This window comes from Wyeomyia smithii, chromosome 1, assembly GCF_029784165.1.
Source record: "Wyeomyia smithii strain HCP4-BCI-WySm-NY-G18 chromosome 1, ASM2978416v1, whole genome shotgun sequence".
Lineage (NCBI taxonomy): Eukaryota > Metazoa > Arthropoda > Insecta > Diptera > Culicidae > Wyeomyia > Wyeomyia smithii.
The window spans coordinates 86,120,253-86,136,034 of record NC_073694.1 but is presented as its reverse complement, the minus strand read 5'-3'; the positions used below and the strand labels follow the sequence as shown (position 1 = coordinate 86,136,034).

The following is a 15,782-nucleotide window of genomic DNA, read 5'->3' as shown; positions in this document are numbered from 1 at the left end:
ATAAGGAGGCTTATATGGGGAAAAATCGAAAAATCTTGAATTTTCCCATATCTACCCTGGTGACCAGGAATGTCAATTGGGCTGAACAACTCAATATTTGCCAACATGCCTAGGGTCCTAGCCAACATCTCCAATCGATTAGATTTCCCTATCAGTAGGCAGACTTTTGCTATATGCGATAAGGGGGAGGCTTATATGGGGAAAAATCGAAAAACCTTGAATTTTCCCATATCTACCCTGGTGACCAGGAATGCCAACTGGGCCGAACAACTCATTATTTTCCAATATGCCTAGGGTCCTAGTCATCATCTCCAATCGATTAGATTTCCCTATCAGTAGGCAGACTTTTGCTATATGCGATAGGGGGGAGGCTTATATGGGGAAAAATCGAAAAACCTTGAATTTTCCCATATCTACCCTGGTGACCAGGAATGCCAACTGGGCCGAACAACTCATTATTTTCCAATATGCCTAGGGTCCTAGTCAACATCTCCAATCGATTAGGTTTCCCTATCAGTAGGTAGACTTTTGCTATATGCGATAAGGGGGAGGCTTATATGGGGAAAAATCGAAAAATCTTGAATTTTCCCATATCTACCCTGGTGACCAGGAATGCCAACTGGGCCGAACAACTCAATATTTTCCAATATGCCTAGGGTCCTAGTCAACATCTCCAATCGATTAGGTTTCCCTATCAGTAGGTAGACTTTTGCTATATGCGATAAGGGGGAGGCTTATATGGGGAAAAATCGAAAAATCTTGAATTTTCCCATATCTACCCTGGTGACCAGGAATGTCAATTGGGCCGAACAACTCAATATTTTCCAATATGCCTAGGGTCCTAGTCAACATCTCCAATCGATAAGATTTCCCTACCAGTAGGCAGACTTTTGCTATATGCGATAAGGGGGAGGCTTATATGGGGAAAAATCGAAAAAACTTGAATTTTCCCATATCTACCCTGGTGACCAGGAATGCCAATTGGGCCGAACAACTCAATATTTTCCAATATGCCTAGGGTCCTAGTCAACATCTCCAATCGATTAGATTTCCCTATCAGTAGGCAGACTTTTGCTATATGCGATAAGGGGGAGGCTTATATGGGGAAAAATCGAAAAATCTTGAATTTTCCCATATCTACCCTAGTGACCAGGAATGTCAATTGGGCCGAACAACTCAATATTTTCCAACATGCCTAGGATCCTAGTCAACATCTCCAATCGATTAGATTTCCCTATCAGTAGGCAGACTTTTGCTATATGCGATAAGGGGGAGGCTTATATGGGGAAAAATCGAAAAATCTTGAATTTTCCCATATCTACCCTGGTGACCAGGAATGTCAGTTGGGCCGAACAACTCAATATTTTGCAACATTTCTAGGATTCTAGTGACATTTCCAATTCATTATATTGCTCTATCTTGCCTATTAATTAGTTGTTAAGTTTTATCTCTTATCAATTTTGTTGGTTTAATTCACATTTTTAGTTTCAGTGCTGCCCACCATTAGCGCTGCATTCTATGCTTTCTTCTGTTGAAATATTTCGTTTTTGTTGGCTTAGTTCCGTAGGGTAAAATCACGCAGCATATATGAATCCGGATTTAAACCAACAAAACCAGCTACCCAACAAAATGAAATAGTTCACGATTTTGTTGGGTACGTTTCTTGTTGGGCGAATTCACACAAGTTTTTTAAGGTTGTTCGCACCTACGCGAATTCTCATATGCAATTGTCAATTTATGTGTGAAAACAAAAGCAAAAATATTTCCCTCCTTCACTTTCGCAAGTAAAAACCAATACAATATCAACAGAGTCGTCAGGGCCAATCGCGGTAAGATTTTTTTAGATTTCATGTAGATCTTTCGTTTTTTCGAGCAGTTGCAGTCATTTTGAAAAACATATGACATCTCTGGTATGAAGTCTTCACATCTGGCATCCCTTTCCTTGACGAAAACGAAAACAAAATAATATTGAACTTAAAGTAAAAATTTAATGCCTCCTTTTAGATATAATTATTGTTGTTCTCTCTCATTACAGCTTTGCTGCAAGATTTCAGCAAGATTTTAGCTGCGGTAAGATAGAAACACAGATAAAACCAAAAGCTGTGAACGATGAGGCTATTAGGAACATAGGTATTTTGAATATGTTTACATCCAAAAGTGGTTAGAAAATGATAGCATTGCTGTGCTAAAATGAAATAATGTGGCAAACTTTGTTATATGCACATTCTTTGAATACATTTTTCAAGAGCGATTTCAATATTCAAAGGACAACAAATTGCATATTTTGGCTATGTTGTGTCTTGGCAATACTCTTTTTCTACTTCAGGAAAAGTTTAGAGGTAAGCATTGATAACATTAGATTGGTAGGTAGGGTAGGTACACAAGTGTAGGCTGCCTATACCTATAACAAAGTCTATTAGCGAATTCGCGACTACGAAGCTGAAAGAGATTTTAAAGGCTGTTCGCGACTCGCCTTGCCGTAGGTTAATGTACAGCCCTAAGTAGAGCTGTACACAAACCTGCGGCAGGGCGAGTTGACTTCGGGTTAGTAACGAAAGGCTGAAACTCAAAAGGCTGAAACCCGAAAGGCTGAAACTCGAAAGGCTGAAAAGTATGTTTCATAACGAAAGGCTGAATGCACAAAAGGCTGAAACCACAAAAGGCTGAATGAACGAAAGGCTGAACATAAAAGGCTGAAACTTTTGTAACTTGAATTATAACCGTTGAAAAATTCGGACATATGGATAATAAACCTTTATAATGTGACAGAGTTCAATGTTTGAGTATTAATTGGTTTGTGCAATGGAAAATTAATTTTCGGCAACATTTGAATCTATACACACTTGACTCTTGTACACGTTTCCTAGATGATTCAGGGCGAGACGGCCGAAGGCCGCGAGTGTGCGCCGGCGACCCGCCGTCGGAAGCGCCGGCCACTGCGGGGGGGCAGCCCCCCCGCAGAAATCACCTCTGTATAGGTTCGTTCGTTTTCCTAGGTCTACTGACTCATAGGGGTGATCCCCTAGTTCAGTCCGAACGAGCGATAGCGAGTAAGGACAGCATACATCTCGGACAATCGAGTCGGCCGTAGAAGGCGAGTGTTTTTTTAAAAAATGAACTTTGTGAATTTCAGCCTTATGATTTTTCAGCTTTTCGTGATTCAGCCTTTCGTGTTTTCAGCCTTATGTAGCTTTCAGCCTTTCATGATTTCAGCCTTTCGGATTTCAGCCTTTCGTGTTTCAGCCTTTTGAGTTTCAGCCTTTCGTAGTAGACCCGTTGACTTCGCAGCGCAGGCCGTGCCAGTATGTTTACGGCCTAAGAAACGACATCGCGACGCGATTTACGGTGCAAGTAAGGGAGCATCCATAAATGACGTAGCTATTTTTGTTTTTTTATTGACCCCCTCCCCGCCTTTGTTAGCTGTAAAGCAGGTATTAGACGAAGCAAATATTTGCTATTTGCAAATAAAATTCGTACCAAAAATAGCAAATGTTTGCTCCGTATAATACCTGCTTAAGAATCTCGAACAAAAAATAAATGAACAGAGATGAACGTTAAGGGGTTATTAACCTTTTTAGTTTTCAAAATATCGAAGAAAAATCTATTGCATTATGATTAAGTACAACTTCTTGAGAACATTTTCTCAAATTTTCATAAGGCAATCAAAATGGTTCGCGTCCCCTATGGCCTAGGCCTTACAGCTAACAAAGAAAACTATCTCACTGACACTAATACAGAATCGAATACAGAATCTAATGGAGAACTCTATACAGGGTGTCAGGTAAAAAAAAGCAAAGCCTTGGTGCTACATTCCGATTCGGAATTTGACCTTCGGTTTTTAATACACAGACTTTGCAGCCAACTGTTTAGTGTACAGGACAATTACGGGGCTAGCGCTACGATCCTACTGACACTTAGAACACCAAACCTGATCAAAATTATTTTGAAGGTTTTTTCGACTGGAAACGTATCATGGATCGAAAATATAGTATAATAAATAGTCGAGACCACAAATTTCATGGAATAACCCACCTTTGAGTGATTTTTTACTTTTCTGATGATGTAGTTCGGATTGAAAGGTAGTTTGTTCTCTACTGAACCTTTATGTATGAAACATAACTGTATTTCAGATCAGTAAGGTTCGGGGTTAACACTAATTTGATTATTAATCAATCTGAGCCTTCAGAAGAATCTGAAGAGTCACTAGTATTATCATCATTGTCCGTGTACGAACATTTCACTCGCAACATTTGCATTGCTTCGGACGAAAAAGTTTGACCGTTTTTTTTTGGATTTTGGCCTAGAACTCTTAATCGAAGGATCTGAATTCAATAGCAACCTGTTGAGAATGTCTCAAAACACTCATTCATTACATAACAAAGGTATGTTTTTGTAACTAAGTCAAAAAGACTACCGGAAGCTGAAAAGTTGAAATTTTTCGATGATTTTCACAATGATTTAACTCATGAGTTCGGATTGGTTCGGCTGATCTGATACCACCAGTTTGACCAAAAACATACAGGCTTTCATTTGCAATTGACTGTTTACATTGAAACTCATTGATACTTAACTTACCTCATATAGTATGACATATAAAAAATCTCATTTACAGCATTTTTGGGATTATTAAAATGTTCCCTGGCAATATCGAGACTTATAAACCTTTGAAGTTTACAGATTGATTAAACTAACCTTCTTTGACAATCCCCATAGTTGGTTTGATGATAAATCACTACACTTGCACTTGATTGTTTTGAGAAAAAGTGAACGGTACGGGAGCATCGAATACAACAACAGAAAGCTAAAATTCTATCGATTTCACTCAGCTGTAACAACGGTTAACAATACTTCTGGATGCCTATAAGGGCATCCTTAACCGTGCGCTTCTATACCCCGTTTGGTAGCGCTCTATTATCACTTCATACCGTACTGGTCGCTGCTAAACGCGCTAGAGAAATAATAGCCGAGCATCCGAGGAGCATCGCGCTCTCAAATTAAGTAGCCCGATAACAGCACTGCTAAAGGTTTATGCTGGATGGAACGTCAAACTGAGACGATAGCAACGACCGGTGTGAAAACGGGTGAGTGAGCAAAATAGTCGCGCTGTACACAGCCGCCATAGCAACTCAAATGGTACCGCACTGTTAAGGATGGCCTAAGCTGTCAAAAGATTCAGTAGGTATCACACTTCAAAGCAAGACTATGCAGAACATGGTTAATAAACTTTTGCTTTTCGACTTTTGATCAGGTTTTTAATCGATTTACTCCTATGTGTGACATTAACAGTCTCTCCCAAGCCGAGACTCGAACCTACGGCGACTGGCTTGTTAGGCCAGCATCGTACCTCGAGACCATTTGGGAGACAGGGTGAAAGGTAGCTCACTTAAAATCCTTTGAAGTGTGATAGAGTACGCTATTTGATAAAAAATATCTTATACGCATATGATCAAAATTCAACTAATGCAGAGTTATTCACTTTTTCCAGTTTTCGGTTATGTTTGCCTTTAACGAGATCTAGCACAAGAAGTATGATAGCTAGCCCAGTTATGTCGGTTTCTTCAGGAAGCTGAGTAAATTTCGTAATCAATAGTGTTGTGGTGGTCGAACACGAAATTATACGCTTGTCAAAAGTTTTAACTAAGTAAATCTTTATTTTAATCGCTCGTTACGGAATCCGCGTGCGCGTTAAAAGGGGTGTTTGTATTACGCAAGATATCTAACGCGATGTCCCGATTTCGTAACTTTAGTATGGTAGTCGTCTGGCGGGTATCTCTCTAGATCCCGGTTACAGGAAAAAGCTGGTTTAACACGGTCGATCGAAATACGCTGTTATTTACCAGAAATAAGAACATCTATGAATTTTTCACCTCGCTGAATCACTTTAAACGGGCCCTCGTATTGATGTTGCAGAGGTCGTTTCACTGAGTCTACCCGAACAAATACATATGTACACGTTTTCAAGTTAGCATTAACAAACATCGAGCGAGTGCCATGAGGTCGAATGTGCGATGCAGCATTTTAGCGAATTCAGACCGCGTTGGATATTCTGAAGAAGGCTGGAAGAATTCACCAGGAACACGCAAAGATTGGCCGTAAACCAAATTCGCAGCGGAGCCCTTTAAATCATCTCGGTACGCTGTTCTGAGGCCAAGTAGAATCATGGGAAGCTCGTTGAACCAGTTTTTTGGATTAACACACACAATCGATGCTTTCAACGTTCGGTGGAATCGTTCCACTAATCCGTTGGCTTTCGGATGGTAAGCCGTCATGCGAATATGATGAACACCCAAAATACATGTCAACTCCCTGAACAGATTCGACTCAAATTGCCTTCCTTGTCAGTTGTTAGGTTCTCCGGAACCCCAAATCTAGAAACTCACATGGAGTAAAGTGCTTGAGCTACTGATGCTGCTACCATGTCCACTAATGGGTCTACCTCTGGCCACCGTGTAAACCGATCGACCATAGTCAACAGATAGCGATGTCCGTGTGAAGGGGGAAGAGGTCCCACCAAATCAATATGCAGATGTTGAAAGCGAGCTCTGGGAACGTCAAATTGGCCTAGCGGGGACACAGTGTGTCGATGTCCTTTCGATCGTTAACAAGCTAAACAATTTTTTACAAATATATTTATGTCACTGTTCATAGAAGGCCAAACAAAACGCTCCGAAATAAGCTTCCTCGTAACTCTGGTTCCGGGATGGAAAATTCCATGAAGGTTATGCATGGCGTTTGTACGATGAGCTTTCGGGACAAATGGTCGTAATTTACCAATAGAGATGTCGCAGAATCTCAACTGAGCAGCCATTCATTTGTCTAGCTTCAAGCTTTAATGAGGCGGATGACGACTTCATCAGTTGTTTTAGTTCAAGATCAGATTTTTGTTCGCGTCCGATTTCTTCGTAATTTATTGAAACGGCGGCAACACTTTCGGCGCGAGGCAGTGTATCGGCGACGTGGTTTTCCTTTCCACTGAGGTACTGGATTATAAGTTTTTCAAGCTTGGCTTGGATGTGAGAAGCGTGGCGTATAAAGCGTTTGTGACCGTTTATAAGTGCTAGAAATCGTCGGAGAGGCTTCTTGTATTCTAAAACCGCTTGAACGCGGGCTGATAGCGGGCGTACTCCGTCATTGTTGACTAGGTATCCGAGAGACTTCACTTCCTTCTGAGCAAATACACTTTTCTCCAAGTTGATCACGAGTCCGTGCTGCCGTGAGCGTTCGAAGGCCATTCGATGCTTCTGTTGCTCTTGCAGGGATTCAGAGGCGATGCATATATCATCTATAAAGATGACAACAAAATGTCTGCTCCTCTACTGCTCTACTGGTGGTATGCTCGCTCCAAATTGTAAAAAAATTGTTGTAAAAACGGACTTACCGTGCAGCAAATTCAACAGATCGTGAATGTGTGGGACTGGGTAGCGATCAAGTGTTGTGACCTGATTTAGACGCCGGTAACCTCCATTCTTTTTGGGTACGCAATGTAGAGGGCTCGCCCAACAGCTGCTTGATGGTCTGCAGATTCCCAGGTCACACATAAGCCGAAACTCTTCCTTGGCTGCTTTGATTTTATTAGGATACATCCGTCGTACTTTTGACGCTACCGGTGGACCACGAGTCACAATGTGGTGAGTTACGTCACACTGTGACACAGAGCGCATTGTCGAAGAGAGAGTAATTTCCCGAAACTCTTTAAGCAAATTTCGAAAAGGATGACCGCTGTCCACAATTGTGATACTATGCTGATCAGCAGTTATACCACCAGAGGAGATTATTCCCGTTTTTTCGTCTATTAGTTTTTGGCTTTTGAGATCAACGAGAATACCAAAGTGGGCCAAAAAGTCGGCTCCAATTATTGGTACCGTCACTTCAACGATCAGGAATTTCCAGGTAAATTTACGTCTTAACCCAAGATCCGTGGATAGCAATTTCGTTCCATACGTTCGAATGCGACTGCCGTTGGCGGCATACAGTTGCTGAGTTTAAACACCTTCGACGCGGTTTTTTCAGAAGCCGGCAAGATTGAAACGTGTGATCCAGCGTCAACTAAAAAGCGAGAATTGTTTGTTTTATCGAAGATTATCATTCGGCGGCTTTCAGATATTCCTGCCATCTTCGCCGTCGACGGTGGAGAGATTTTTAGTTTTTTGAATTCCATGTACACGGCTCATGACATTGTTGAGCATCGTTCCCACACTTCCGATGGTATCAGCACATCCTAGATCCCGATCTCTTTGTCTTCGTGAAGTAGATCTGCCTCGGTCGTGCTTGGAAGTTTTTAGCTGATGAATTTCCGATGTAAGGTATTCTATTTGCTCTAAAAATTTGCTATCGTGTCTGGACTCTGGTTCGCTGTGTGCTATCCCTGCTGCGAATAATGGATTAGTAGAAGTATCCGTGATTTTATCCGCCATTTCCGCGAGTTTTTCAATGGTGTCGCCATGACAAGCTAATACCGGTCGTATTTTCAGCGATGTTGAATGAAAAGCATTTTCAGTAGATTGTCGTCGACGCCCAAACCGGCAGACAATTCTCTCATTTCTGCCAAGAGGTAGGTGGGTCTCATGTCACCGAGGTCTTGGGCTCCTAGCAGCTGTTCGAGGCGGCTCACACTGTTTCCAAAGCTGCAAAAACGTGATCGAAATTATTTTGACCCAGAAAACTTGATTTAAGAGCCATAGTGTCTTCAGTAAAGTTGTTCCATTAATTATTCTCCATATTATAGAAGCAACAGTTTTGTGATCAATCCACTTAACAGTGAAAAGAGAATTTTACTTTTTTCATTTTTGCATATAAAAATTCATCGTGTTCGGCAAAGTTGTAGCACATTTCATAAGAAACAACTTTCTCAGAGACATCATACTTCTAACTGCCTATTTTAATAGACTTATATGGAGTTTTCCACAGATTGCCACTAAAAATCAGTTCTTTCGATACAACTTTTAGTAGTGATTTTCTACAATTTTTCAATGTTCTATAATATTGTTTCCTATAACAAAACGAAAAATTTCTTCGAAGGTAGTTTATATTTATCTCCCATATTTTTTTAGTTATTGACGATTTCTACTTAAATAATGCACTAATTCACACAAATTACTTTTTTACTCAAAAAAAAATTGAGTTTGGAGCCATAGTGTCTTCAGCAAAGTTGTTTTGTTAATTATTCTTCATTTTATGAAAGTTAGAATTTTGTGATTAATCCACCCAAAGGAGAGAAACGAATTTTATTTTTCTCATTTTTGCGTATAAAAATCCGCTGTGCTGAGGAAAGTTTTAGCATATTTTATAACAAACAACTTTGTTGAAGACACCATATTTCTATCTGCCAATATAAATAAGCTATTGTTAAGATTCCTCTAGATTGCCCCTAATATTTTTTTCAATATAACTTTTTATAGCGATTTTCTCAAATTTTTCAATGTTCTACAATGTTTTCCGGTATAATAAAACACACGAGTTTACCGAAGGAAGCTTATTTTTATCTCTTATAATTATTTAGTTATTAAAGATTTCTATTAAAATAATGCACCAGTTTACTTACAGATATAAACACAGGAGACAGCGAGAGACGAATTCCTATATCTGGATTGAATGATGTTTTAGCTATACTTTAATATAGAAATGGTTTAGTCTGCAGATATTTGCAGATTTTGAAGATATCTGTTAGTAAATTATTGCATTGTTCTAATAAAAAACGTCTATATTCAGAGAAATATGTGAGATAAAAATTTTTTTTCGCAGACGTTGTTTGTTTTGTTATAATCAACAACATTGTAGAACATTGAAAAATTATAGAAAATCACTATTGAAAGTTTATTGAAAAAACTGATTTTTTGTGGTAAACTGAGAAAAACTCCACATAAGTCCATTAAAATAGGCAGATAGAAGTATGGTGTCTTTGACAAAGTTGTTTCTAATGAAATGTGCTACAACTTTGCCGAACACAATGAATTTTTATATGCAAAAATGAAAAAAGTAAAATTCGCTTTTCACTGTTATGTAGATTAATCACAAAACTGTAACTTCTGTAACATGGAGAATAATTAATGAAATAACTTTACTGAAGACACTATGGCTCTAAAATCAAGTTTTTTGGGTCAAAATAATTTCGATCACGTTTTTGCAGCTTTGAAAACAGTGTGCGGCTTTCAGCGGATACCGTAAAACAGGAAACTAAACGTTCTTTGACGGTTTGATAATTACTTTGTTCCGGAGGTGCTGCTACCAAATCATGTATGACAAATGACTGACTGGTCCATTTTCGCCACAGTGGTAAAGCTTAGTCTCATCATTGACGATTTTTGCTAAATGGAATTGTGCCTCGGCTTGGGCAAACCAGGTGGCCGGATCTGTTTCCCAAAAATCCGGCAGTTTGAAAGCAACAGACGCCGTGATGTGGTTTTCGTTTGCATCCGCCATGTTGAGGTTAGATATTGCGTTTAACTAGCAACACGAATGACGAGGTAAAATCGTGAAATTTCAATGTTCGCGACGTCGCGGGTCGCCAATGTGGCGGTCGAACACGAAATTAAACGCTTGTCAAAAGTTTTAACTAAGTAAATCTTTATTTTATTCGCTCATTACAGAATCCGCGTGCGTATTAAAAGGGGTTTTTGTTCTTCTGTCTTTGCTCACTTCTTCCTCGGTTCGTCAAACTATAGAAAGGGAAAAATGTGATATCGAATGTTTTTTGAGAACTGAAATACAATTTTCTCTCTGAAATGTGTGATGATCATGGGTTTTGTTGTTAACCAAATTAAACATTGATGTTTACTCTACAAGTTGTTCTTTGACACCAAGCACCTAACTTTTTTAGTTTAGCTGCTACTAGCTGATACCCGGCCCGCGTCGCTGCACCACTCAGTTTACGAATTTGCATAATTTCAAACAATTCAACATTACCATGTTATAATGAGGCTGTATCTATTCTACCCAAAAGTGAGATCTTTTGAGTCATGTTTCTAGAAAGTTATAATTTCTATCTAAACTCTAACAATTGCATTCGGGAAAACAGCAATAGACAAAAAAGTTAAGAAGTTGACGTAGGGTTCTTATACTAAGTTTTTTATTGACGTAGAATTACGTCTTACGGCAACATATACAGGGGACCAATTTCATTACAGGGATCCAATTTCAAAAACCAAAAACATCGAGAGCGTCACAAAAGTTGTCCATTTTCAACCGTTTAAGCTCAGTCAGTTTCCAACCGATTTGCGTCATTTTTGCAGTAATCGATTGGAAAATCAACCAAGCACCCGTCCAAATGCAGAAAGTTGTAATCTGATTGTTCGAACGATTGTACTATTGAAAATTGTTAAACCTTGTCAAAACGCAAATGTCGACCTCTGATTGGTCGCACAATGCTTCTTTCCCTAACAAGGTCGACAGAATATACCTAGTTGACTAAGAATGCGCACTTTGTGTTTTATGTATAATTCATTCCATGACTGTGCCGATACCACACGGACGTTGGTTGCTGATCGTGAAGAAGAAAGAAAAGCCGGGTTTCAATTTCTGGCTGATCGCGCTGGGCGCGTTGATACTTAAGCACCTAACTATCTGGCGGCTGTTATGGAGTTTTCGGTTGCTCCAGAATTATTGGAAATGGCCGGCAATTCTACTAAAGAAAACGGGAGAACTAGAATCATTGGCGAATGGTTATCCGAAATGATGATAATTGAACAAACTTGCCAGTTTGTTACTGTTGTCAAATATAATAGCACCTGTTGGTGCTTCACAATTATGTGATTGAAGTAGTTAAGATTTTTCCATGTACACGGCTCATGACATTGTTGAGCATCGTTCCCACACTTCCGATGGTATCAGCACATCCTAGATCCCGATCTCTTTGTCTTCGTGAAGTAGATCTGCCTCGGTCGTGCTTGGAAGTTTTTAGCTGATGAATTTCCGATGTAAGGTATTCTATTTGCTCTAAAAATTTGCTATCGTGTCTGGACTCTGGTTCGCTGTGTGCTATCCCTGCTGCGAATAATGGATTAGTAGAAGTATCCGTGATTTTATCCGCCATTTCCGCGAGTTTTTCAATGGTGTCGCCATGACAAGCTAATACCGGTCGTATTTTCAGCGATGTTGAATGAAAAGCATTTTCAGTAGATTGTCGTCGACGCCCAAACCGGCAGACAATTCTCTCATTTTTGCCAAGAGGTAGGTGGGTCTCATGTCACCGAGGTCTTGGGCTCCTAGCAGCTGTTCGAGGCGGCTCACACTGTTTCCAAAGCTGCAAAAACGTGATCGAAATTATTTTGACCCAGAAAACTTGATTTAAGAGCCATAGTGTCTTCAGTAAAGTTGTTCCATTAATTATTCTCCATATTATAGAAGCAACAGTTTTGTGATCAATCCACTTAACAGTGAAAAGAGAATTTTACTTTTTTCATTTTTGCATATAAAAATTCATCGTGTTCGGCAAAGTTGTAGCACATTTCATAAGAAACAACTTTCTCAGAGACATCATACTTCTAACTGCCTATTTTAATAGACTTATATGGAGTTTTCCACAGATTGCCACTAAAAATCAGTTCTTTCGATACAACTTTTAGTAGTGATTTTCTACAATTTTTCAATGTTCTATAATATTGTTTCCTATAACAAAACGAAAAATTTCTTCGAAGGTAGTTTATATTTATCTCCCATATTTTTTTAGTTATTGACGATTTCTACTTAAATAATGCACTAATTCACACAAATTACTTTTTTACTCAAAAAAAAATTGAGTTTGGAGCCATAGTGTCTTCAGCAAAGTTGTTTTGTTAATTATTCTTCATTTTATGAAAGTTAGAATTTTGTGATTAATCCACCCAAAGGAGAGAAACGAATTTTATTTTTCTCATTTTTGCGTATAAAAATCCGCTGTGCTGAGGAAAGTTTTAGCATATTTTATAACAAACAACTTTGTTGAAGACACCATATTTCTATCTGCCAATATAAATAAGCTATTGTTAAGATTCCTCTAGATTGCCCCTAATATTTTTTTCAATATAACTTTTTATAGCGATTTTCTCAAATTTTTCAATGTTCTACAATGTTTTCCGGTATAATAAAACACACGAGTTTACCGAAGGAAGCTTATTTTTATCTCTTATAATTATTTAGTTATTAAAGATTTCTATTAAAATAATGCACCAGTTTACTTACAGATATAAACACAGGAGACAGCGAGAGACGAATTCCTATATCTGGATTGAATGATGTTTTAGCTATACTTTAATATAGAAATGGTTTAGTCTGCAGATATTTGCAGATTTTGAAGATATCTGTTAGTAAATTATTGCATTGTTCTAATAAAAAACGTCTATATTCAGAGAAATATGTGAGATAAAAATTTTTTTTCGCAGACGTTGTTTGTTTTGTTATAATCAACAACATTGTAGAACATTGAAAAATTATAGAAAATCACTATTGAAAGTTTATTGAAAAAACTGATTTTTTGTGGTAAACTGAGAAAAACTCCACATAAGTCCATTAAAATAGGCAGATAGAAGTATGGTGTCTTTGACAAAGTTGTTTCTAATGAAATGTGCTACAACTTTGCCGAACACAATGAATTTTTATATGCAAAAATGAAAAAAGTAAAATTCGCTTTTCACTGTTATGTAGATTAATTACAAAACTGTAACTTCTGTAACATGGAGAATAATTAATGAAATAACTTTACTGAAGACACTATGGCTCTAAAATCAAGTTTTTTGGGTCAAAATAATTTTGATCACGTTTTTGCAGCTTTGAAAACAGTGTGCGGCTTTCAGCGGATACCGTAAAACAGGAAACTAAACGTTCTTTGACGGTTTGATAATTACTTTGTTCCGGAGGTGCTGCTACCAAATCATGTATGACAAATGACTGACTGGTCCATTTTCGCCACGGTGGTAAAGCTTAGTCTCATCATTGACGATTTTTGCTAAATGGAATTGTGCCTCGGCTTGGGCAAACCAGGTGGCCGGATCTGTTTCCCAAAAATCCGGCAGTTTGAAAGCAACAGACGCCGTGATGTGGTTTTCGTTTGCATCCGCCATGTTGAGGTTAGATATTGCGTTTAACTAGCAACACGAATGACGAGGTAAAATCGTGAAATTTCAATGTTCGCGACGTCGCGGGTCGCCAATGTGGCGGTCGAACACGAAATTAAACGCTTGTCAAAAGTTTTAACTAAGTAAATCTTTATTTTATTCGCTCATTACAGAATCCGCGTGCGTATTAAAAGGGGTTTTTGTTCTTCTGTCTTTGCTCACTTCTTCCTCGGTTCGTCAAACTATAGAAAGGGAAAAATGTGATATCGAATGTTTTTTGAGAACTGAAATACAATTTTCTCTCTGAAATGTGTGATGATCATGGGTTTTGTTGTTAACCAAATTAAACATTGATGTTTACTCTACAAGTTGTTCTTTGACACCAAGCACCTAACTTTTTTAGTTTAGCTGCTACTAGCTGATACCCGGCCCGCGTCGCTGCACCACTCAGTTTACGAATTTGCATAATTTCAAACAATTCAACATTACCATGTTATAATGAGGCTGTATCTATTCTACCCAAAAGTGAGATCTTTTGAGTCATGTTTCTAGAAAGTTATAATTTCTATCTAAACTCTAACAATTGCATTCGGGAAAACAGCAATAGACAAAAAAGTTAAGAAGTTGACGTAGGGTTCTTATACTAAGTTTTTTATTGACGTAGAATTACGTCTTACGGCAACATATACAGGGGACCAATTTCATTACAGGGATCCAATTTCAAAAACCAAAAACATCGAGAGCGTCACAAAAGTTGTCCATTTTCAACCGCTTAAGCTCAGTCAGTTTCCAACCGATTTGCGTCATTTTTGCAGTAATCGATTGGAAAATCAACCAAGCACCCGTCCAAATGCAGAAAGTTGTAATCTGATTGTTCGAACGATTGTACTATTGAAAATTGTTAAACCTTGTCAAAACGCAAATGTCGACCTCTGATTGGTCGCACAATGCTTCTTTCCCTAACAAGGTCGACAGAATATACCTAGTTGACTAAGAATGCGCACTTTGTGTTTTATGTATAATTCATTCCATGACTGTGCCGATACCACACGGACGTTGGTTGCTGATCGTGAAGAAGAAAGAAAAGCCGGGTTTCAATTTCTGGCTGATCGCGCTGGGCGCGTTGATACTTAAGCACCTAACTATCTGGCGGCTGTTATGGAGTTTTCGGTTGCTCCAGAATTATTGGAAATGGCCGGCAATTCTACTAAAGAAAACGGGAGAACTAGAATCATTGGCGAATGGTTATCCGAAATGATGATAATTGAACAAACTTGCCAGTTTGTTACTGTTGTCAAATATAATAGCACCTGTTGGTGCTCCACAATTATGTGATTGAAGTAGTTAAGATTTTTCATCATGTGTAACAGACGGAAAACCGCAAATTTCAGCATTCGCAAGACAAGAAAAATTCAACATTGCCTCAAGAATGTGTTAGTGGCCGGTTGTAATATGTACTTGTTCTAGTGCTGGATGGCAGTAGATAACAGAAATGCAGCACTTACGCTATTGCGTCTTGAAACCGAACGGTTATAGTTCGACATCACAGCAGAATTTCCACCTTCATACTCATGTCTACCGTCGGCAGTATCAAACACGCAACAATCTGCTTCCATGCGACTTTGTGAACGTGTGAAAAATCTATGTCAGAGCGGATATCACGCGCTATCTGGACCATGGAGCATTTATGCGATAGTTGAATGAAATTTGGAACTGCAGCAACCAGCCTTTTTCAAGGCTACTAAATATATTTAG

The 15,782-nt window shown here is 38.7% G+C and overlaps 1 protein-coding gene across 5 annotated transcripts in view; it reads left to right on the top strand.

The window, feature by feature from the left end:
• Window positions 1-15,782, top strand: part of LOC129725900 (uncharacterized) — a 151,028-nt gene that overhangs the window by 53,553 nt on the left and 81,693 nt on the right. The window contains exons 1-2 of one of the 5 annotated variants that reach the window (XM_055682321.1): window positions 1,694-1,829; window positions 2,036-2,339. The exons of 2 other annotated variants lie outside the window; for them this stretch is intronic. In XM_055682321.1, the coding sequence (XP_055538296.1) occupies window positions 2,199-2,339 (141 nt within the window). In that variant the 5' untranslated portion in view covers window positions 1,694-1,829; window positions 2,036-2,198. Of the gene's footprint in view, window positions 1-1,693; window positions 1,830-1,849; window positions 1,980-2,035; window positions 2,340-15,782 lie in introns of those variants that run through there. 2 more of the 5 variants (XM_055682312.1, XM_055682347.1) reach the window with 2 other exon arrangements.